This window comes from Hyla sarda, chromosome 4 (genome assembly GCF_029499605.1).
Source record: "Hyla sarda isolate aHylSar1 chromosome 4, aHylSar1.hap1, whole genome shotgun sequence".
In the NCBI taxonomy this organism is placed as follows: Eukaryota; Metazoa; Chordata; class Amphibia; order Anura; family Hylidae; genus Hyla; species Hyla sarda.
In genome coordinates this window covers 175,446,799-175,471,532 of record NC_079192.1, presented here as the reverse complement: position 1 = coordinate 175,471,532, position 24,734 = coordinate 175,446,799, and the positions used below count along the sequence as shown (strand labels likewise).

Sequence of the window (24,734 nt, the reverse complement as noted above, 5' to 3'; positions counted from 1 at the left end):
GGAGGAGATTGGACATGAAATGGTGGGATTTCATCCTTTATTTATTATATTGCATATCGATATTGCACATTTTCCCCATATTGTGCAGCCCTAACGCACGTGCAGGCATTGAGCAGCAGATTGCCGATCAGATGGAGATGGAGGCAAGTAGAAACCCTCCCCCATTGTTTGTGATGTCGAGATTTCACTGCGACGGTCCTGAACAGCCTTACTGAGCTGCCGGATACTTTTACTTTAACTTTAGACGCGCCAATCAACATTAAATGGGCACTCTCATTTAAACAATTTTTTGCTATTGCACTCCTTATGCTAAATAAAAAGTATTTCTAATATACTTTGTTTAAAAAATGAAGTTTTCTAGGTTTTATTTGTGCTTAAAAAAGCTCAAGAGCACATTTTCCCCCATCTTATACACAGACTTTGTACCGAAGCCCAAACACAGGAAGTGCAGCCTGGAGTGCTGAAATGGGGTTGGGGTCCAACCAACAGCCTATGGCAGTTAAGTTTGAGAGGAGCTATGATTGGATGAGGCTGGACACACACCCCTCAGCACTCCTGGCTGCACTTTCTGTGTTTGGATTTCGGTCCAAAGTCTGTGTATAAGATGGTGGAAATGTGCTCTTGAGCTTTATTAAGTACAAATAAAACATAGAAAACGTCATTTTGTTTAAACAAAGCGTATTAGAAATGTTTTTTTATTGCACTCCTTATGGTACATAGAAAATCTTTCTAATGTACTTTGATTTAAAAAAATTAAATAAAAAAAGGAGTTTTCTATGTTTTATTTGTGCTTGTCTCCCAGAGCATATTTCTCCTCATCACTTGCACAGACTTTGGACTCCTACTTGCCTGGCAGAAGTATAAAATCAGGAAACACAGTCTGGAGTGCTGTGGGGCTGTGTGTGCAGCCTCAGCCAATCATAGATTATCTCTAGAGATGAGCGAACTTACAGTAAATTCGATTCGTCACGAACTTCTCGGCTCGGCAGTTGATGGCTTTTCCTGCATAAATTAGTTCAGCTTTCAGGTACTCCCGTGGGCTGTAAAAGGTGGATGCAGTCCTAGGAGACTCTTTCCTAGGAATGCATTCACCTTTTCCAGCCCACCGGAGCACCTGAAGGCTGAACTAATTTACGCAGGAAAAGTCATCAACTGCCGAGCCGAGAAGTTCGTGACAAATCGAATTTACTGTAAGTTCGCTCATCTCTAATTATCTCACACTGAACTGCTCTGGACTGTGTGTAGAAGAGTGAGAGAGGAAGTTCTCCCCTGTATGGCTTCAGATGATGTCACACCTGCTGGGGAACACCCCTTCCCAGTCTGTGAATCTGACTGAGCAGAAAATACAGAGCAATATCAAGGTAGAAAACTTAAAAAAAAAAAATTATAAAAATAAAGGCATTGGCTGGTTTATCATGATGGAGGCAGTGAACTGTGAGGATTATAAAATTTAACAAGATCTTTATCACCAAGAATATTTACAAATATCATGACAGAAGTTATATCTTATCTTTATCTTCAGAGTGGCAACATGGTACAAGCCCTGGACAACTTACTGCTGATTGCAGAATCCTTCCCAATGCTCAATCAGTTTATGCAAAAAACTTGCAACTTGCTGTCTTTCCTGGGTTGGCTGATAAAGACAAGTTTAGACTTCCTTCATTCTACCTGTAAGATATTGAGTAACCCACTGGATTTGCAATCCAAAATGTCCTTTTTCCCAGATAAAAAAAAAAAAAAAAAAAAAGTATTTCTCCGGTCAGGGATTTTAGGATAAAGGAATCCTACCTTCTAAGAGAAATGATGTCCATACTCCGCTCCATGACAACCAGCAGTCCCATGGAGTCTGATTTAAGAGACTCATTTAAGACCTTTACAAGGTCAAATTCTCTCCTCCCGGAGAAGTATATTGTAATATATTCACGGATTAGAAGATCACTTAAAATCTACTGGCAGTCCATTAGATGTCTTACCCAAAGATGCTGGGGACCACCACTGCAAGTCATTCTGGTTTTGGTGCACTATGATCTCACTTCTTACTGTGCTTCTGGTCCTCCAACATAAGTTGCAGTTTTCAAACTACAGAAAACTGCAAGCAGTCTTGAAATGTCTAAACAGTTCAGCTAGTTCAGAACTCCCACATTCATATTCTGTCTGATATTACAACTGTAGCTTATCTAAAACACCTTGGCAATTCAAGAAATGCTCCTCTCCAGCTCCTGTCTGCAAGAATCTTCAGATCAGCAGAGAAGCATGTCATCTCTTTTTCAGCAACCCATCTTCAGAAGTCTGAGAATTTTTAAGCAGATTTTCTATGTCTGCATACCATAATTCCAAGAGAATGATGTCTGAGCCAGAAAATCTTTTAAAAAAATCACTTACTGTTGGGGGTACCTGTGTCGGTCTATTTCCTACCAGGAAAAATCAGAAGATTGTTTAAACCCGAGAGACCACAAATGGTAGATGCCCTTGCCCAAGAATAGAACTTTTGACCTTGCCTATGCTTTCCCCCCAATATCCCAAAATTCATCAAGACTCCTCCAGAAGAGAAGAAAAAATTGTTTTGAGCACCTCCTTCTGGCCAAGTATGGTATGGTTTAGCCTTATTTTAAACTTTTGGGCGTTGTCTTCATGATGCACCTTCCCCTGTGCCAAGAAGTCCTTTACCAGGGGTGATCCCGCACCCAGACTTTTAGAAACTTCAGTTGTCAGCTTTTTAAGTAAGGGTCTATTAGTGGAAATAGTCAAGACATTAAAAAAAGAGCCTTAAAACGATATTCTCAGCTATTTATTAAAAAAAAGAAAAAAAGCACAACCAAATTGAGATAATCCGTATAGTAGGTGCAAGCCGTATGGGAGCTCTGGTCAGTAGCTCCACTCTTCAGTAATGTTCCAGAGAACAGCAGCACACAAAAACTAAGTGATCCCAAATGCTACCTTATATATATTTAGTAATTGACATTATTAGTTAATTAATGTACAGTATAACAGTGATAACATATGTATAAACATAAATTAGGGCATAGCAAATCCTTGCTGAAGTGATCCATATTCATCTTGTGATTCCCATAATTACAGTGTCCACCAGTTGTTGGCATAGTGAATGTACAGCGGGTCTTGATACTTCTTGCGTATATTTACCTATTCATACAAAATATACAGTATTCCGGCACTTAACCAGCAGAGTATGTGTGTGTGTGTATATATATATATATATATATATATATATATATATATATATATATATATATATATATAAATATACACACATATATACACACACACACACACATACACGTGTGTTGTCCGGAGCGTGGGCCGCCGGCTACTGCGCAGCTGCACCGAGGAGTCCAATAGAATGCACAGCCTCCCGGGAGCTGGCAGCCAATAGGAGCGTGCCAGGGTCTACAGTTACTACAGGAGAGTAGCGCATGCGTACTAGTGACTCAAAGTACAGGGGCCATCTTGCTTAAGCGCAAATTTGCCCACAGTGTAATTTAAAGTACTACATACAGATATTATATAATTTGGTTAGTAGTCTTGTGTTCTATAGCGGGAGCCATATTTATGGGTCACCGGTGTTCACAAACAGACACCCCATGTGTCACCATATGGGACTGTGTGCGGGAGCTTTGGCGGAATGGTTTCTGTCCTAAGACAGGCACCACCACCGTATTCCTATCACCTCTCACAGCGGCCGTTTAGGATAAAACTGCACCCCCCAGGAGCAATTCAGACATATCCGACATATATAGAAATATAGTGCACGGGCCCTATATGATGTTAGATAGTATGTTCCATCCAGTGCATATATTATTACAGCATCTCTGCCGGTGGCCTTACAAAGTGGTTTTCAGTAGAGTCTGTAATATAAACAACAGAACCAATTATTCTTGGGATCAAAGTGGTACATTATACAGAAATAAGACTATACATCAGCGTGAGGGGCTACATCATGAGAGGTTTACCTTTTAATCATCTTTTTAGTAGTTTTAAATTCAGCGTTGAGGCCATAGGGCCTCATGGTATTCAGGTTAAAGATTCATTTAAGTTCACATTTTTTCAGGGCCGTAACTCTATCACCAACTCTTTTAAGTGGTGGAATGTGATCAAGGACATTAGTGGGAGCTCACTGAATTCATAGATATGAGGATAGCTGTCACGTACAAGGTGCCAATGTTTTCTTATTACTGATGAAATGTTGTGTGAATATTCACTGTAGGTAGATATAAATGGAAAGATCAACATTGTATTCCGTGTCACATTACCACTAGAAGGGGATATGTCCATTCTGTTATTGATGTTTCTGTTGCCTCAACTCCCTAACTTGTGTTGCATGTTCGCTTATGAGTTTTTTAGGATAGCGTTGTCCCAAGAAGTCCGTAGTCATCTTGGATAGAGCCCTCTCTAATTTGTTGTCCTCATCAGTAATACGTTCTACCCTAAGCATCTGGCTATAGGGTAATGACCTCGCCATAGCCCTCGGACGTCCGCTGACAAACCTCGGACGTCCGCTGACAAACCTCAAAAGAGTATTGGTGTCTGTAGGTTTGTGATACAGGTCTGTGGTCAGTCTATCGCCTGCCATTTCTACGGTTACATCCAAGAAATTAACACAGGTGTTAGAGTATGTTAATGTAAACTGTATGTCCTTCTCAACAGTATTTGAAAATTCATGAAATGTTACTAATTCTTGTTCAGTCCCCGTCCAAAGAATAAAAATGTCATCTATCTATCGCACCCACTTCAGCACATGGCGGAAGTGGGGCGATACATAGATGGACTCCTCCTTAGTGTGTGCCATAAAGATGTTGAAAGTATGGCTGTGCCCCTCATTTGCATATAATATGCATAATTGAACATAAAGTAATTACATTCTAGTACAACTCTTATGAGACGACGAAGTAAATTTTTTAAGGTGGGTAGTCTCCAAGTATTAAGGCATTTTCTACTGCATGTATACCTCTCTCATGATTAATAGAGGTATACAGGCTAGCTACATCAAGTGTAGCGAGGATGGTTTGATTTGAAATGGCAATTTCCCAGATTTTTTCCAAGAAATCAGATGTATCTTTAATATATGATTTTGTGTTAGTAGCATATGCGGGAAGAAGTTTGTCAAGAAAAATAGAAATGTGCGATGTAATAGACTCCCTGCCAGAGACTATTGGCCTACCTGACGGGTGCATATTTGTGTGTATTTTTGGCAATTAGTATAACATTGGTGTTATAGGAATCTCCACAATCAAATTTTTTTTAACCTGCCATCAATCAAACTCCTCCAGGCCACCTGATATAATTCCATCATAACGAGAGGAGATCTCTTTTTTGCGATCTCTATTTAGCTTTTTATAAACACTGGTATCACTAAGTTGTCTCTCAGCTTCTTGTACGTATTGGAGCTTGTACATGACCACTATAGCTCCACCTTTGTCTGCTGGTTTAATCATCAGACGGTGGTCATGGACAAGCTCTTTAACTGCTACCAATTCCTGGTGGGTCATATTGGGGTGCCTAAGCCATTTTTCATTCTCCATCAGTGTCCTGAGGTCACATTTGATACATTCCTCAAAGGCACTGATGGTATGTGATTCTAGAGGAGGTTGAATGTCACTAGGTAAATTTAAATCAAAGTCTTTCAGTGACATTGCAGGGGAGGTCATAGGGAAACTTGCACCTCCAGCTACAATGCCACTGTCAGACCTAGTATGTTGCAAAGAGAACCAGACTTTTAATTTAAGTTTGTGTATAAATTGTAATAAATCAAGTTCAAACCAATTTACATATGTACTCGGGCAGAAACTAAGACCTTTAGATAAAACACTCATTTGTGGTTGCGTTATTGTGACAGATGAGATATTTACCACATTTGCAGTTGTTATATTCTCTTTTTCCGATTTGCGGTTGTTCACATGGTTCGTGGGTGAAGTCTGTGTCTTGTTTTGGTTCCTTGTTCTCAATCCTCCTGTTGTATTTACAGCCTCCCCTCCTGTGTCGTTTAAGGACAGTCCTTGAGCACCTAAAAGGCGCTTGTGTTGAATCATCAGGTTTCTGATTGGAAAAACAAGTTGGTTCATTAGAAAAGTAATTCTGCCCCTTATTATAGGGGTAGTCCAGGGGATAGGGGATAAGTTTTAGATCACGGGAGGTCCAACCGCTGGGGCCCCCCACAATCTCCTGTACGGGGCCCCAGCTCGATGGCCAGATAGTGTGTGTCGACCACCGCACGAAGCTGCAGCTGACACGCCCCCTCAATACATCGCTATGACAGTGCCTTAAATTGCCGAATGCAGCTCTGCCATAGAGTTGTATTGAGGGGACGTGCCAGCTACCGCTTCGTGTGGTGGTCAACACGCCCCCTTCCCGTGGTTTGTCGGCGCCCCGTACAGGAGATCGTGGGGGGCCCCAGTGGTTGGACCCCCACGATCTGAAACTTATCCCCTGTCCTTAATATAGGGGATACTTTTTTCGCCACTGGATATCTCCTTTAACATAATTACGCCTAGAAGAAAAAGTAGAGTTAATCCACTGATAGACCCTCGAGTTGGAATAGTCCTGTTATACCTGAACCATTTGTGGCGTTTGGTTTCTTCAAGGGTTGATCTCGTTTTTACAAGAAAATTATGTTGTTTCTCGAAGAGACTTTGGCATTCATCACTAGACAGGTTTTGTCTCAAGGCTGTTCCAGCTCGGTGATCTTGACTTTAGTGTTCTCCGGATCCCTCTGTAAAAATTCCAATTGTAACAAAATAAACTCCTGTGAATATTGATTGGTCATTTTTTCAAAGCGATTCCTGTACTCTGTATCATTAGAATAGGCACAGTCTCTTGGTTGTGTTCTCATTCCCCTTGGTATGCGTGATTCCTTATAATATTCCCTTAATGTCAAATAGTGAAATTGCAATGCTAAAGATTTTTTGGTTTCAGCTTCATAATTTCTTTGCAAATCAGCTATTTATTTAGAGATATGGAGGCCCAGATTTGTCAAACTGCTTTTCCCCCAGCGACCAATCACAGATCTGTATAGTAAAAGCTGAGCTGTGATTGGTTGTTGTGGGAATATCTCTCCACTTTTTCTCTGTTTCATAAATCTGGGCCTGAATGTTTCTAGGCCTTATGGCCCATCTATGACCAATCTTGCCAAATATAGGTGGATTCAGAGCTTCATGTAAGCAGCTAATGATTTGTACCCCAGAATCTTTAATATGCATTACCTTTAGGATATAAAAGTGGGATTAGAGGGTCTAACCTCAGCCCACTTTGAACCCTTGATAGATTCAGACCTGAAAAGACATTCCTGGGAAATAGCTTTTTCTTTTAGGTGCAATCTCTTTGCTTGGATGCTTAGTGACCCTTCTGGCTTTACAATTAGGGTCTCCAGGCGGATTTTGATTTGCCATGTACATCCTTTTTTCAGGTACTTAAAATTTTGACATGTCTTTTAAGTGCAGAGCGGGTCAAGGTCGCTGGTGATTACCTCTAATGCTATTTTGAAGTCCCTTGTTTCTTCTGACTCTGCTGGAATAATCTGTTGGCTCTATTGGGAGCTCCTGCATTCTTACCATGAGAAATTTTCACATGTTGCAGTGAGTTGGAGGCTGACTTAGGACTTCCATATGATGGTCTGCTACCTTGTCTTGTACTCCATTTTTTTGTCTGTCTGAAGTTAATCAATAATTTTCACAACTGTTTCCCCTACATAGGGTGTATTAAACTCTGGTAATGCTGCATAGACTTGACTTGAGATTTGACTCTGCTTGTCCTCTTCTGGTTCCATACAGGAGGGATGGGCTAACACTGATCTGTCAGGTATTCAGGATTGTATTGCCATTGGAGCCTAAGTATTGTCTTTAAGCCTTATAGGATGTGCGTAGGAGCTCTCTAGGATGAAAGTTGGTATTCTCGGTTTCTTGTATCAAGCCGGGGAATTTATTGCCCAAGCTAGTCCTTCCACTGTAGATTATATTTTTGTGTTTCTATGTTAAATAAAAATTGTTAAAATACAATAAAACCGAACTAAAAAAAACTTGAATTTCTTCTGTTTGCCTTTTTCAGATTCCTATTGTCCCAATTTTGACTAGAAGACCAGAAAAACTGTTTAAAAGAGATATTGAGAAGTCACTACTTTTGGAAGATGAATCATTATCTGGTGAGGGGATTAAACATTGTCTATAGTATATAAAACAAACTGAGCTAAATTAGAGCTGTCTTTTTCCAATTTAGTTTCAATATTTTGAATTATATTGTTGTGCAAATTATATATTTTTAAAGGGACCAGTTCAGTTTTGAAGTGAATTTGAGGAGTCTTTATGTTAGAAATTCCACATAATGGACCCCATTATAAAAACTGCACTCCTTAAAGTATTCAGAATGACATTCAGAAAGATTGTTAACCCTTTAGGTGTTTCATAGGAATAGCAGTAAAGTGGAGGAAAAGATTTAAAATCTCAATTTTTTTACACTGAGGCTCCTTTCACACTATGCTATTGCTCCGTTATAAACAGACGTTAATGGCTCTTTTTTTTTTTCTACTTTGGCTGCCGTTAACTTCCGTTATTGTAACGAAGCAAAACGGGAGTTATAGTTGGCAAAGAGGATCCCATTCACATGAATGGGATTCTTCTAACGTCAGTTATAAGTCCCATTATGATAGCGGGAGAAAAAGACGTGGCATGCTAAAATTTTTCTCCCGCTATCTTCCTAACAGCTGGTACACTGACAGGCACAAACATCAGTGTGAAAGGAGCCTTGCATGTTCTTGTAGCCCCTATTTTTCGCATTTTTACAAGGTGTTAACCCTTACACTGTTAAAAAAAATTTAAATTTCTTGTATGGCATTGTTTCCAAAACTGAGCCTCCAGCTGTTGCAAAACAACAACTCCCAGCATTGCCGGGCAGCCATTCACTGTCCAGGCATGCTGGGAGTTTTGCAACAGCTGGAGGCAAGTGTGGTGGCAGATGCAAGTGTAATGCTTACATCCAGGTCCGCCCCCGTGCAAATCCCTAATTTAGGCCTCAAATGCACATGGCTCTCTCACACCAGAGCCCTGTCGTTTTTCAAGGCAACTGTTTAGTGCTACATATGGGGTATTTCCGTACTCGGGAGAAATTGCGTTACAAATTGTTTTGTTTTTTATTCTCTCCTTTTAACCCTTATGGAAAGGAAACTTGGGGTCTACACCAGCATGTTAGTGTAAAAAAAAATATTTTTTTTCACTAACCTGCTGGTGTAGCCCCATACTTTCCATTTGTACAAGAGGTAAAAGAAAAAAAAAAGACCCCAAAATTGTAATACAGAAATACCCATATGTGGACATCAAGTGCTCTGTGGGCGCACATCAGGGCTCAGGAGTGAGAGTGCACTAACGCAAAAAAAAAAATATGAAAAAAATAAAAACACCCATATGTGACCCCACAGGTGTTTGACAAATTTTGGTTAAATAAACCAAACGAAGGGCTCAATCAATAAGGTAGTTATAGAAAGGGGCTCAGGTCTCAATAAATACCATGATAATTAACCAAAAGAGTCACACCGAGACCAAGGATAATGTAAAGTAGTGTACAATCTTTTATTAGCAAAAGTGAGTATTTAAAATCATAAAAAAATTAACAGGAGCAGACAGACTACAGAGGCATCCGTAGTATGGATAATAAAGTGGGAATATAGTGCAAACAATACAAGAAAATGGAGGAAAGCTCCAGTAAGGTGTTTACATGCCTAAAAATAGTAATGGCTGTATAAAATAGATACTAGCACACATACAGTTATGAATGAAAAAGTATACACACAGAACAAAGAAGAAATGCACACTTGCCCAAAGTAAAGAGGCCCGCAGAAAGGCTCAATTATAAGGTGCTAATGGGTTGATGAAAAGGAGGCAGCAGAAATCCTGGACCCGAACGCTGAAACACTAGCCGGTCCAGACAATCCTGCGAGAAAATGCCTCAAAGTAAATCAAACCAGCAGCATACAAAAAGTGAGCCATGTGAACATCTTACCCCACTCCAGGATGCCAAATTTATATTTTTTACACTAACATGCTGGTGTAGACCACAACTTTTCCTTACCATAAGGGGTAAAAGGAGAAAAAAAACTATTTGTAATGGAATTTCTCCCGAGTACGGAAATATCCCATATGTGGCACTAAACAGTTGCCTTGAAATACGACAGGGCTCTGGGGTGAGAGAGCGCCATGCACATTGGAGGCCAACATTAGGGATTCACATCTGTGCGGACCTGGATGAAAGCATTACACTTGCATCCGCCACCACACTTGCCTCCAGCTGTTTCAAAACTCCCAGCATGCCTGTACAGTCAATGGCTGTCCGGCAATGCTGAGAGTTGTTGTTTTGCAAGGGTATGTGTAAGGGTATGTGTACATGTAGTGTTTTGCCCTTTATTTTGTGTAGTGTAGTAGGAGTTGACCACTGCACAGTGGTCTCCAAACTGTGATCCTCCAAATCTTTAAGGACACTCGCCAGGAACACCGCTGCCGCGTTACTCCTCCGCTGACATCTCCAGCCCCCCCAGGATTGCCTCCGCTGCCTGGACCTGTTAACTGCCGCCACTCGCTGCTCCTACTGTTCCCCCGCTCTGCCTAGGCACCCGTTGGTGGGCAGAGCAGGGGAACTGAACTTTAAATCCCCCCCGCCCCTGCCCCCGATCTGCGATTGGTCGGTCACTTCTGACTGATCAATCGCAGGGATAGGAGGGGTGGCACCTCTGCCACCTTACTCATATCCCTTTAGGGTAATCACCCTTATTTTAATCGCTGCAGCATTGCGGCTACAGTTTTGGCATGGCCGCGGGAATTTGTCCAGCTAACATTGTACGGCATGAAAAAGAAACCTTCCAAAATTTGGAAGGTCTTTTTAATTTCCCCACACAAATAGTATTTTTTTGGTTGCACCATACATTTTATGGTAAAATGAGTGATGTCATTACAAAGGACAACTGGTCGCACATAAAAGAAGCCCAAGAGTTATGATTTTTAGAAGGCGAGGAGGAAAAAAAATGAAAACGCAAAAATAAAATTCACCTGGTCCTTAAGAGGTTAATAAATGAGCCTTTAACATGGCTCATTTACTGTATTGTGCAGGGCCACTTGAACAGTTTCTCGATTGTTCATGTGGCCCATAACTTACATCTTTGTAGGTTCTCACGTGCGGCCGACTAATAATAATTTTTGGTGGTAATCGACCCATTTGGCCGATATTAGCTTGTGTAAAATGCTCTTAACTGAGAGATGAAAACCATCATACCTTCTCCCTAAGCCTAAGGTATCAAATTACACAATGCATAAACTAGTGCCTACAGCTTTTAGAGCAGAGCTTAGATATAAATTAACAATTAGAGAATGAGCCTATTCAGTGGACTGTTATGAAAAATGCTTTATACAGATGACATTGTGGTTACGTTACTGCCATCACTCTAGCGCAGACATCTCTTATTCTGAAATTTCCTTTTGAATAAAAGGACTATTTGTGTTGACACTGAAAGCCTTTTTCTTGCACGTTCACTAGCTAGCTGAACTAATGTCTAACTACTATGAGTTGTAAACCTAACTAATCTCATTCTTTATTTTAAATGAGATGACTCACAGATGTCTATTGTCTTATTTACCTCTACATAGTATACATGAAAGACTGCCAATGATTCCTGCAGCTTTATGTGCATATGGAAAATCTTGCTCATTGAAGGGTTATACATCTTGTTTAACCTTTAATAGAGACAGCTGTTCTTTTTTTGCATTTCCTCTTTTAAAACCATGTTTAAAAATGTTTGTTCTGGCTCTAGTTACCTTTGAATTTTGCTACTTTATGATTAATATGGTTAGCAATAGGATTGATCAAGCACAATAAACTGTATTTCTTCTATCTAAATTTTTCTTTTGTTTAGTAAAATTTTACATTGAATTTAAGTTTGTGTCTTATGTGTAATCTCTGTTTGATAATGCGGTCATCCACTAAGGTCTTAGGGTGAGTTTGAGAGAATACATAATATGGTGTCTTGGATAGTTTTTCTCAGACTGTAGACACCCATAAATGACTAGTCTGCATGTCACAACAACCAAAAAGGGCGGGAAATTATAGGCTGCAGACACGTTTTAGAATAGCATTTTTATTCATGCTTTTTTACTCATTATGGGGCAAAAAAAATTTATGCACTGGTCTTCATTAGAATTTTTGCTTACTTTCTCTTCTCCAGTCTCTGCAGCTTGCTGTGGGACTTGTTTTCTGTCTATACTTGATCACAGCCTTATTCCCTGCAAACTGCTTTGTATCTTCTCTTTAACTTTGTGTGAACTGCCCAATAAAGTTTCTTTTCCCCTTCTGTAACGCCATCCCTGCTGTTGTCCAAAGCGCTTAAAGGGGTACTCCAGGGGGAATTATTATTTTTTTAAATCAACTGGTGCCAGAAAGTTAAACAGATTTGTAAATTACTTCTTTTAAAAAATGTTAATCCTTCCAGTACTTTTTAGCAGCTGTATACTACAGAGGAAATTCTTTTCTTCTTGAATTTCTTTGTTGTCTTGTCCACAGTGCTCTCTTCTGACATCTGATGCCCGTATCAGGAACTGTTCACAGCAGGAGAAAATCCCTATAGCAAACCTATGCTGCTGCTGGACAGCTCCTGACACGGTCACAGGTGTCAGCATAGAGCACTGTGGACAAGACAAAAAAGAAATTCAAAAATAAACAAATTTCCTCTGTAGCATACAGCTGCTAATACGTACTGGAAGGATAAAGATTGTTTAATAGAAGTAATTTACAAATCTGTTTAACTTTCTGGCAACAGTTCATTTAAAAAAAAAAAAAATGTTTTCCTCCTCAGTACCCTGTACGCGCGTGGGAATTTTGTTCCCCGCCGCGCGCCGGGTGGGGATCGGACCGGGGTGACTGCTGATATCTATCAGCAGGCACCCCGTGCAAATGCCCCCCCCCATGTTGGCGATCGCCACAAATTGCCCGTGAATTGACACTTGCGATTTGCAGCGATTCCTGGTCATACAGGTCTCCGGTTACCCGGAAAATTAGGGGGATCAGGGTTGTCCTAGACACCCACGATCCCCCTGAAGGGATAGGATTGAGGTAGCAGGGGTGCCACCCCTCCTATACCTGCTACTGGTCGTTCAGAAGCGACGACCAATAGCAGATCGGGGTCAAGGGGGTTAACGTTCAGTTCTCCCACTCTTTGTAACAGCTGGAGGTATGCAGCCCCATGTGAATGTACAGGGTACATTGACACTGGCGGGTTCACAGTGAGTTTCCTGCTGCAAGTTTGAGCTGAGGCAAATTTTTCGCTGCAGCGCAAACTCCTAACGGGAAACTCACCGTAAACTCCCGCCAGTGCGAATGTACCCTAAAAACACTACACTACACTAACACATAATAAAGGATAAAATGCTACATATACACCCCTTACACTGTCCCCCGCCCCCCCCCCCCCCCCCAAAAAAAAAAAAAAAGAAAAACGTATCGTACAGCATGGTTTCCAAAATGGAGCCTCTAGCTGTTGCAAAAGAACAACTCCCAGCATCTCTGGACAGCCACTGACTGTCCAGGCATGCTTGGAGTTTAGCAACAGCTGGAGGCACCCTATTAGGGGTATTCTACTCCAGTGATTCCCAATGTCCACCCCTATGCAATCCCTAATTTAGTCCTCAAACCGGAGCCCTATCATATTTTAAGGAAACAGTTTAGGGCCACATATGGGGTATTTCCGTACTCAGAGAAATTGCACTACAACTTATGAGGGGCTTTTACCCCTTATGAAAAGGAAACGTTGGGGGTTACTCGAGCCTGTTAGTGTAAACAAAATAAAATTTACACTAACATGTTACGTTTTTTATTTTCACAAGCAGTAAAAGGAAAAAAGACCCCCAAAATTTGTAATGCAATTTCTCCTGAGTACAGAAATACCCCATATGTGGGTGTAAAATGCTCTGCGGATGCACAACAAGGCTGAGGAGTGAGAGCGCACTATGTACATTTGCACAGGGGTGGCTGATTTTACATCGGTTCTGACATAAACACAAAAAAATAAATACCCACATGTGACCCCATTTTGGAGAATACACCCCTCACGGAATGTAACAAGGGGTATAGTGAGCCTTAACACCCCACAGGTGTTTGAAGAATTTTCATTAAAATTGGATGGGAAAATGAAAAAAAGAATTTTTTTTCCACTAAAATCCCTAAATTTACCCAAAATTTTTCATTTTCAAAAGGGAAAATAGGAAAAAAGCCTCTAAAAATTTGTAAGCCCACTTCTTCTGAGTAAGAACATACCCCATATGTAGATGTAAAGTGCTTTGCTGGCGAACTACAATGCTCAGAAGAGAAGGAGCGCCATTGGGCTTTTGAAGAGAAAATTTGTCTGGAATTGAAGGCCACGTGTGTTTACAAAGCCTCCATATTGCCAGAACAATGGAACCCCCCCCCCCCCCCACATGTGACCCCATTTTCAATTGCACAGCCCACTGTTCCAAAGATCTGTCAAACGGTAGTGGGGTGTTAAATTCTGTGAGGGGTGTAGTTTCCAAAATGGGGTCACATGTGCGCGGGTCCATTGTTCTGGCACCACGGGGGGGCTTTGTAAACGCACCTGGCCCCTGACTTCCATTCCAAACAAATTCTCTATCCAAAAGCCTAATGGCGCTCCTCCTCTTCTTAGCATTGTAGTGCGCCAGCAGATCACTTGACGTCCACATATGAGGTATTTCCATACTCAGAGGAAATGGAGTTACATTTTAGGGGAATTTTCTCCTATTACCCCTTGTAAAAATGTAAAATTAGGGGGAAAAAAACGGCATTTTAGTGAAAACATTTTTTTTTTTCATTTACACATCCGACTTTAACAAAAAGTCGTCAAACACCTGTGGGGTTTTAAGGCTCACTGGACCTCTTGTTACGTTCCTTGAGGGGTTTAGTTTCCAAAATGGTATGCCATGTGGTGGGTTTTCTGCTGTTCTGGCACCATAGGGGCTTCCTAAATGCGACATGCCCTAAAACCATTTCAGCAAAATTCACTCTCCAAAATCCCATTGTTGCTTCTTCCCTTTTGAGCCCTCTACTGCGCCCGCCAAACACTTGACATACACATATGAGGTATTTCCTTAATCGAGAGAAATTGGGTTGCAAATTTTAGGGTGATTTCTCTCCTTTTACCCTTTGTAAAAATTCAAACACTGGGTCTACAAGATTTTGAATTTTCTCCTTCACTTTGCTGCTATTCCTGTAAAACACCTAAAGGGTTAACACACTTATTGAATGTCATTTTAGATACTTTGAGGGGTGCAGTTTTTATAATGGGGTCATTTATGTGGTATTTCTAATATGAAGACCCTTCAAATCCACTTGAAAACTGAACTGGTCCCTGAAAAATTCCAATTTTGAAAATGTTATGAAAAATTGGAAAATTGCTGCTGAACTTTGAAGCCCTCTGATGTCTTCCAAAAGTAGAAACTTGGCAACTTTATGATGCAAACATAAAGTAGACATATTGTATATGTGAATCAATATATAATTTATTTGGAATGTCTATTTTCCTTATAAGAGAGAGCTTCAAAGTTAGAAAAAAATCAATATTTTAAATTTTTTCATCAAATTTTGGAATTTTTCATCAAGAAATGATGCAAGTATCGACAAAAATTTACCACTAACATAAAGTAGAATATTTCGCGAAAAAATAATCTCGTAATCAGCATGAAAAGTAAAAGCATCCCAGAGTTATTAATGCTTAAAGTGACAGTGGTCAGATGTGCAAAAAACGCTTTGGTCCTTAAGGTGAAAATGGGCTCCGTCCTGAAGGGCTTTGGACAACAGCAGGGATGGCGTTACAGAAGGGGATAAGAAACTTAATTGGGCAGTTCACACAAGGTTAAAGAGAAGATACAAAGCAGTTTGCAGGGGGCTGTGATCAAGTATAGACAGAAAACAAGTCCCACAGCAAGGTGCAGAGATTGGAGAAGAGAAACTAAGCAAAAAATCTAATGAACACCAGTGCATACACCTTTGTTATTGCTTTACACATAGTGAGCTTATGGTTTCTGTTTTCTGGAGGTCACTTGTCAGGGGATTTAACAAATAATGACATCTTTATTATTGTTCTGATAATCCAGGTAAAGGGGGAATAGTAACACTGAATAAACACTAAATAAACAGATAAGGCTCTATATAGATCTCCCCTGTGAATCAAATTTAAGCATTGTTTTGAGTTGAAAAGCTGACAATGGGCAACATCAGACTTGAGAAGGACCTTAATAAAATAGTTTAAGCTATTGGTGTGTGACATCAATGCAATGTGAAAGGTCAAAAAAAAAATTCCTCATAAGGTGACAAACTATGGTATCCCGAATTTACCAGCCCCAAATCCAGGGAAGATTTGTGTTATATTGCCCTTTAGCTCCCATTCTCTGGTTTTAATATTACTGCAAGGACAGATCCTGCTTGGAGTTTGTAGAATTTCTTTGTGTTTTTGATTTTGTTTTGTGTACTCAAAATTGTATCCCATCCTTTCAAAACATATTGGTTAGTAACTTGGCTTCTTGAGGAATTGGCCCTGTTTGTATCTTTAAAAAGGAAAATTGATTATGTGTGTGTTTTTTTCTTTATTTTTGCTTTGGACAATATCTTGTTAAGGTTCTCTTAACAATTAGCTGATCACAAAGTGAAATTGTCCTTAGACCCCCATGCAGTACATTTTCATTTTTCTTGCATCACCAACACAGGTATAAAAGCAAAATGCACAATAGCCTTTTTAAATCCATGAATTACCTCAGAAGACAAGAGAAACTCCTTGGAACCACCCTTTAGGTATTGGCCATCACGAATGGTGAGATCCTGGGTACTTAATTGTTCAAAATGCATAGCACACAAGCTTGTTATAACATATAAGGTTCCTGCACATACTGTAGCTGACAGTGTAACATTGCTTCCCTTGCAAGCATATGCTTTATAACTTACACTAAGCTATTTTGGCACTGGCAAAGTATTTAGTGCAAATTGTGTTTAATTATGAAACTACTCCTAGGAGGAAGCTTTCTGGTGTAAAAGTACTGCAGAAATGTTCTTACTGTATTATTTTCTTTTAGACTCAGATGAAGAATTCTTTGATGCAACAGCTGATGTTTCCAGAAAATTACCTCTGAAAGTTGCCACAGAAACTAATAAACCCACTCCAGCTGAAGAAACCAGCCTTGAGGAACTCACTGATCTTCAACTCAAGTTTGAAATAAAAGAAGTAAGTATAACATTTATAAAGATGTTAAATATTACTTTCTTTTCTTACTCATTGAACAGAACAGAAAGTGCTCCTGGTTTTAAATACTTGAAACTTTTACCAAATAGGTAACACTTGAGCTTACTAAGCAGCGAGAGGAGCAGGAGAATACAGTCCTTAATTTCCGGATACAGCAGTTGGGTACTGAAGCCTGTGTGAAGACCTATGACCTCAGTGTTGTGTCATACCTAAAGAAAATAACGCTAGACTACTATGATGTTTCAGGTAAACTGCATATATTACTTATATATTCTTCTTACCAAGCTTTATTTTTGGCTGTAGGTATTTTTATATTACCGTATATACTCGAGTATAAGCCGAATTTTTCAGCACGATTTTTCCGGGGGCCTCTTCTCCGTGCTTCGGGCCCGGAATAGAGGCATTGCCTTGACGACGACGTAGAGGGACGTTGCTAATGAACGTCCCTGTGCGTCGTCGTCAAGGCAACATGACTATTCCGGGGCCGAAGTGCGGAGAAGAGGCCCCCCGACAGCCCGGAACAACTATCCCACTGGTCGACCTCCCCACCGGACAGTCTTGCACCAGACCAGCGCACCCTAACGTCCCGCCGAGTGGAGGTGAGTACAAAGCTAAAGTGGGTGAGAGGGTGGGGGGGCTGGATGATGTCGAAGGCCGCAGTGGTCTTCAACCTGCGGACCTCCAGAGGTTTCAAAACTACAACTCCCAGCTAATGGCTGCCCGGGCTTGCTGGGAGATGTATTTTTGAAACATCTGGAGGTCTGCAGGTTGAAGACCACTGTATAAGACATTGACAAGCGGTGATGATGAAGGGGAGGGGGGGGGGGGGGGCTGATGACGTGGTGATGATGACAAGGGGATGATGGGATGATGAAGGAGGGGGGGTGTGGGATTATGAAGGGGGGGTGTATGATAAGGGGATGATGAAGCAGGGGGTGTGGGATGATGACAAGGGGCTGATGAAAGGGGGGGTGTGGGATGATGACAAGGGGATGATGAAGGGGGGGTGTGGGATGATGACAAGGGGATGATGAAGGGGGGGGTGTGGGATGATGACAAGGGGATGATGAAAGGGAGGGTGTGGGATGATAAGCGGATGATGACAGGCGGTGATGATGAAGGGGGGATGATGACAGGGTGATGATGATGAGGGTGTTAATGACGAGTATCTGGATGATGTATTTCCCACTCTAGGCTTATACCCGAGTCAATAACTTTTCCTGGGATTTTGGGGTGAAATTAGGGGCCTCGGCTTATATTCGGGTATATATATATATATATATATATATATATATATATATATATATATATATGGTAGTTATTTTTCATAAATTACTAATAAGCTTTATAAATAAAACATTAAGTTAGGTAGACTATCGGGTGTATATAACTTTTTTTTTGTCAATCTAGCTCAACTGGCAGAGCGCAAGTCCAATGCAGACTTTGGCAGCTAGCAACTCACGGGCCCCAAACACCAACAATTATGTACCAGCCACATCCCAACTTCTTGAGCAGCACTGTGCACTACCTGGGCCGATTAGCCAAGCCCAGACTATGAGGAATGGGGTTGAGACAAAAGGCATAAAGTGCTTTATTGATACAGTGGCCCAGCCATATTTTATAAGTAGGGATGATTACATAAAGGAGAGTGAACCAGTCACTAGCTAATCTCCAAATGTCTAGAGTACATAGAGAGTAGGGGGAGGCTGCTAAATATGTAGCTTTTGATATTTCCAAGACCCAGAGATATCAAAAGATGCAAAGTGGAAATAGTGGAGGCCAATTAGGGAATGTTATAGGCCTGCTTGAAGACATGTCTTTAGGGCACGTTTAAAACTGGACATTGGGGTTAAGTCTGATGGTTCAGGGAATCGCATTCCAGAGAACTGGTGCAGCATGAGCAAAGTCTTGGAGACTGGAGTGAGAGGTTTGGATTATAGAAGATGTAAGTTTTAGATCATTAGCAGAACAGAGAGAACGTGTAAGAAGGTAGACAGAGGTGAGGGAGGAGATGTAGGGAGGTGCAGAATTGTAGAGGACTTTGTGAGTGAGACTGAGGATTTTGTACTCGATTCTGCACTGAATAGGTAACCAGTTAAGTGACTGACACAGGTGGGGAGGCATCAGTGTAATGGCTAGAGGGGAAGATGAGTCTGGCTGTGGCATAGAGGATGGACTGGAGAGGGAAGATTTTAGAGAAGGGAAGACCAAATTGTAAAGAGTTACAATAGTCAAGTTGGGAGGTAATCAAAGCAATAATAAGAGTTTTAGCAGTTTCAATAGTGAGAAACTAGTGGATTTTGGAGAAGTTTTTGAGGAGCAGGGGACATGAATGTGAAAGGGATTGAATATAGGGAGTGAAAAAAAGTTCAGAGTCTAGTGTAACTCCAAGACAGTAAGCTTTCTGCCTGGGAGTTATGGTATTACCAAAACCACACACAGAGATTGAAATGTCAGGTTTAGTTACATCAGTCGATTGAGAAAATACCAGAAGTTCAGTTTTAGAAAGGTTTAGTTTCTGATATAAGGAGGACATGATGTTTGAGACAGCAGAGAGACAGTCCATTTTATTTTGTAGGGGTGCAGGGGTTATGTTACGTGCAGAGGTATAGAGCTTTGTGTCATCACCATAAAGAGGGTACTGGAGGAAGTTTGGCCAGGAATTGGATCAGAATGTTTTGGGGACTGGGAGAGTATTTCATTACAAATGTCATCTATTTTTGTTTTAAAGTATGAGACTAGGTCTTCAGCACAGAGATCAGTGATTGGCATCTGCTTTTTTGGCCTAAGTAGTGTGATAAATCTGTTGAAAAGTCGTTTTTGGGTTGTTAGAGAGAATGGAGATGATGGAGCAGAAATATGTTTGTTTGGCGAGGTGAAGAGCAGATTAATAGGACTTTAGTATAAATTAATAGTGTAGATAGTCTGATGAAGTCTTAGTTTTCCTCCACAGGTGTTCAGCACACCTAGAGCCCAGCCTACAAATGTGGGCTACCTTCACACTGTGACGCGACAGTACACTGGCCGTTGTAAAACAGGAGTATAACGGGATAAAAATAGTGCATGCACCGTCTTTTTCTCTCGATATACTCCTCTAAAACATCGGACCCCATTAGAACATCGGATCCCCATCAATAGGATCCGTCGGGACCCGGCGGTGCCCGTTGTGAACCATCCCAATAACAGCCGTTAAAGGCCAAAAAAGCCTAATGGATCCGTTAAGGGTGGTTCACAACGGCAGTGTGAAAGTAGCCTTAGCTTGTGATAGAGCCTGATTAGTAAAATGATCAAGAAACATTTGAGGTGTACCAGGATGTCGATAGATGACCACTTTGAGAGAAAATGGGCCTCAATAGAGGAATTGCCTGGAAAGTGAATTGGGGGAGAGAAGCACCCCAACTCCTCCACCATGCCTGGTGTCGGATCTGGGAGTATAGGAAAAGTGGGGAAAGCAGTGTCGGAAGATTGTACCCATGTTTCTGTAAGAGCCAGCTTGTTAAGAGAATTAGTGATAAATCAGTCATGAATCTAGGTGAGTTTGTTACATACAGAACAAGAGTTTAGGAGGGCACAGTTAAAGTAAATAAGAGGGACAGGAGAAGGGAGACGGAGAATCTTAACAAAGTTTGAAGGGGTCCTGTAAGAGGCAGGTAAAGCTAAAAAATATATTAGTGGAAGGTGGGCCTGGGTTAGGAGTGATGTCCCCAGCAGCTAAAAGGAGAATAAAGGGGGAGAGCTGATGGTTAAAGGGGAACTCTCATTAAAATTAATTTTTGCTATTGCACTCCTTATAGTAAATAAAAAATATTTCTAATATACTTTGGTTAAAAAAAGTGAAGTTTTCTATGTTTTATTTGTGCTTAACCCCTTAAGGACCGGGTTTTTTTCCGTTTTTGCATTTCACTTTAAAAAATCATAACTCTTTCAATTTTGCACCTAAAAATCCATATGATGGCTTATTTTTTGTGCCACCAATTCTACTTTGTAATGACGTCAGTCATTTTGCCCAAAAATGTACGGTGAAACGGAAAAAAAAAAATCATTGTGCGACAAAATTGAAAAAAAAAACGCTGTTTTGTAACTTTTTGGGGCTTCCGTTTCTACGTAGTACATTTTTCGGTAAAAATGACACATTATCTTTATTCTGTAGGTCCATACGATTAAAATGATACCCTACTTATATAGGTTTGATTTTGTCGGACTTCTGGAAAAAATCATAACTACATGCTGGAAAATTAATATGTTTAAAATTGTCATCTTCTGACCTCTATAACTTTTTTATTTTTCCGTGTATGGGGCGGTATGAGGACTCATTTTTTGCGCCGTGATCTGAAGTTTTTAACGGTACCATTTTTGCATTGATAGGACTTATTCATTTTTAAATGATATAAAAAGTGACCAAAAATGCACTATTTTGGACTTTGGAATTTTTTTGCGCGCACGCCATTGACCGAGCGGTTTAATTAATGATATATTTTTATAATTTGGACATTTCCGCACGCGGTGATACCATACATGTTTATTTTTATTTACACTGTGTTTTTTTTGATGGGAAAAGGGGGGTGATTCAAACTTTTAATAGGGGAGGAGTTAAATGATCTTTATTCACTTTTTTTTTTTTTTTCACTTTTTTTCTGCAGTGTTATAGGTCCCATAGGGACCTATAACACTGCACACACTGATCTTCATCATTGATCACTGGTTTCTCATAGGAAACCAGTGATCGACGATTCTGCCGCATGACTGCTCATGCCTGGATCTCAGGCACTGAGCAGTCATTCGGCGATCGGACAGTGAGGAGGCAGGTAGGGGCCCTCCCGCTGTCCTGTAAGCTGTTCGGTATGCCGCGATTTCGCCGCGGCCATCCCAAACAGCCCACTGAGTTAACCGGCAACTTTCGCTTTCAGCCGCGCGGCTCAGCTCTGAGCGCGCGGCTAAAGGGTTATTAGCGCGTGGCGCCGCGATCGGCGCTGCGCGCTATTAGAGGCGTGTCCCGGCTTCACTATGACGCCGGGCCCGCCGTGATATGATGCGGGGTTACCGTGTAACCCCGCGTTATATCAGGAAAGCAGGACCAAGGACGTACCGGTACGTCCTTTGTCCTTAAGGGGTTAAAAAGGTCAAGAGCACATTTTCCCCCAACTCATACACAGACTTTGGACCAAAGTCAAAACACAGGAAGTGCAGCCTGGAGTGCTGAGTGGGTGTGTCCAGCCTCATCCAATCATAGCTCCTCTCACACTTAACTGCCATATGCTGTTGGCTGGACACACCCCCCTCAGCACTCCAGGCTGCACTTCCGGTGTTTGGGCTTCGGTCCTAAGTCTGTGTATAAGATGGGGGAAAATGTGCTCTTGAGCTTTTGTAAGCACAAATAAAACATTCATTTTTTTTAACCAAAGTATATTAGAAATATTTTTTATTTACCATAAGGAGTGCAATAGCAAAAATTAGTTTTAATGAGAGTGCCCATTTAAGTGACTGGTCAGAGCGACTTTTGTGCTGTACCATGGAATGAGATGATTTAGGGTAATTCATGATGGTGAGCAATACATGGGTGTGACAAAGAGAGATGGACTGATGTGGATAGAGTTCACTGGGAAAATGGGTGGGGGATAGTTATGAAGACAAAGAACAATGATGTAGACAAGGACTGTGAGCATGTTTATTTTTTTAAAATTAATATCTACTTAGATGATTTTAAAGTGTTGCTACCTTTTGTTCCCTTCTGGTTCGATTCTGGTCTAATTCATTAGAAGGCGCTTTAGAAGAAGGAAAAAAAAAAGTGTAGCAAAAAACAAAATTAATAAAGTGAATTAACCCCTTCCTTAACCCCTTTCCTACCTGTACGTCCTGAGCCCGCTCCCGGTGTTAAAAACGGGGTCACCCCGTGACCCCGCATCACACCAAGTCGGTCCCGGCTGCTAATCGTAGCCGGGAACCTGGGCTAACAAGGTGCGGCACAGATCGTTGTGCTGCGCGCTGTTAACCCTTCAGACGAGGCAACAAAGTTGACCGCCGTGTCTGAAAACGAAAGTAAACGATAAAATCGCGATGTTCCGATCAGCTGGGACGCAGGCGGAGGTCTCCTTACCTGTGTCCGCGGCGTCCGATCGGGGTTTGATTGCTCCAAGCCTGAACTACAGGCTTGAGCAATCGAGCCCCTATCTCGCTGATCCGTGCAGAGCTATGTCTCTGCAGGGATCAGCATAGGAGATCAGTGTGTGCAGTGCTATAGCTCCCTATGGAAGCTATAACACTGCAAAAAAAATAAAAGTGAAAAAAAAGTTAACAAAGGTCATTTAACCCCTTCCCTAATAAAAGTTCAAATCACCCCCCTTTTCCCATAAAAAAAAAACAAAAACAGTGTAAATAAAAATAAACATATGTGGTATCGCCGCGTGCGTAAATGTCGGAACTTTAAAAATATATCATTAATTAAACCGCACGGTCAATGGTGTACGTGCAAAAATATTCCAAAGTCCAAAATAACGTATTTTTGGTCGCTTTTTATATCATGAAAAAATAAATAAAAAGCGATCAAAAAGTCCGATCAATACAAAATGGTACCGCTAAAAACGTCAGATCACGGCGTGAAAAATGAGCCCTCATACCGCCCCATATGTGGGAAAAAAATAAAGTTATAGGGGTCAGAAGATGACAATTTTAAACGTATACATTTTCCGTGCATGTAGTTATGATTTTTTTCCAGAAGTGCGACAAAATCAAACCTATATAAGTAGGGTATCATTTTAATCGTATGGACCTACAGAATAAAGATCCAGTGTCATTTTTACTGAAAAATGTACTGCATAGAAACGGAAGCCCCCAAAAGTTACAAAATGCCGTTTTTTCTTCAATTTCGTCGCACAATGATTTTGTTTCTCTTTTCGCTGTAGATTTTTGGGTAAAATGACTGATGTCACTGCAAAGTAGAATTTGTTGCGCAAAAAATAAGCCATCATGTGGATTTTTAGGTGCAAAATTGAAAGGGTTATGATTTTTAAAAGGTGAGCAGGAAAAAACAAAAGTGCAAAAACCGAAAACCCCTCAGTCCTTAAGGGGTTAATAATAGTTTGAATCACCCACTTTTTCCATTTTTTTAAATAAAATAATGTAATAAAATGTAACATAATCATATGTGGTATGGTCGGGTGCGTAAATGTCCGAGCTATTAAAATATAAGGTTACTTAAACCACACAGTCGATGGCATATGTGTAAAAAAAAAAACACCAAAGTCCAAAACTTATTTGATCACTTCGCATAACATTAAAAAAAAATAATAAAAGGAGATCAAAAAAGTCCATTAAAATAAAAATGGTACCGATCATGGTGCAAAAATTGAGCGCTCATATAGCCCCGTATGCGGAAAAATGAAAAAGTTATAGGGGTCAGAAGATGACAATTCTAAACATACTAATTTTGGTGCATGTAGTTATTACTTTTTTTTTAATGTAGTAAAATAAAACC

At 40.7% G+C, this 24,734-nt stretch overlaps 1 protein-coding gene across 6 annotated transcripts in view; it reads left to right on the top strand.

Moving 5' to 3' along the window:
• Positions 1-24,734, top strand: part of VPS13C (vacuolar protein sorting 13 homolog C) — a 773,393-nt gene that overhangs the window by 263,265 nt on the left and 485,394 nt on the right. For all 6 annotated transcript variants that reach the window (XM_056572804.1, XM_056572802.1, XM_056572807.1 and 3 more), the window contains 3 exons: positions 8,056-8,149; positions 17,097-17,245; positions 17,353-17,509. In XM_056572804.1, the coding sequence (XP_056428779.1) occupies positions 8,056-8,149; positions 17,097-17,245; positions 17,353-17,509 (400 nt within the window). The remainder of the gene's footprint in view (positions 1-8,055; positions 8,150-17,096; positions 17,246-17,352; positions 17,510-24,734) is intronic.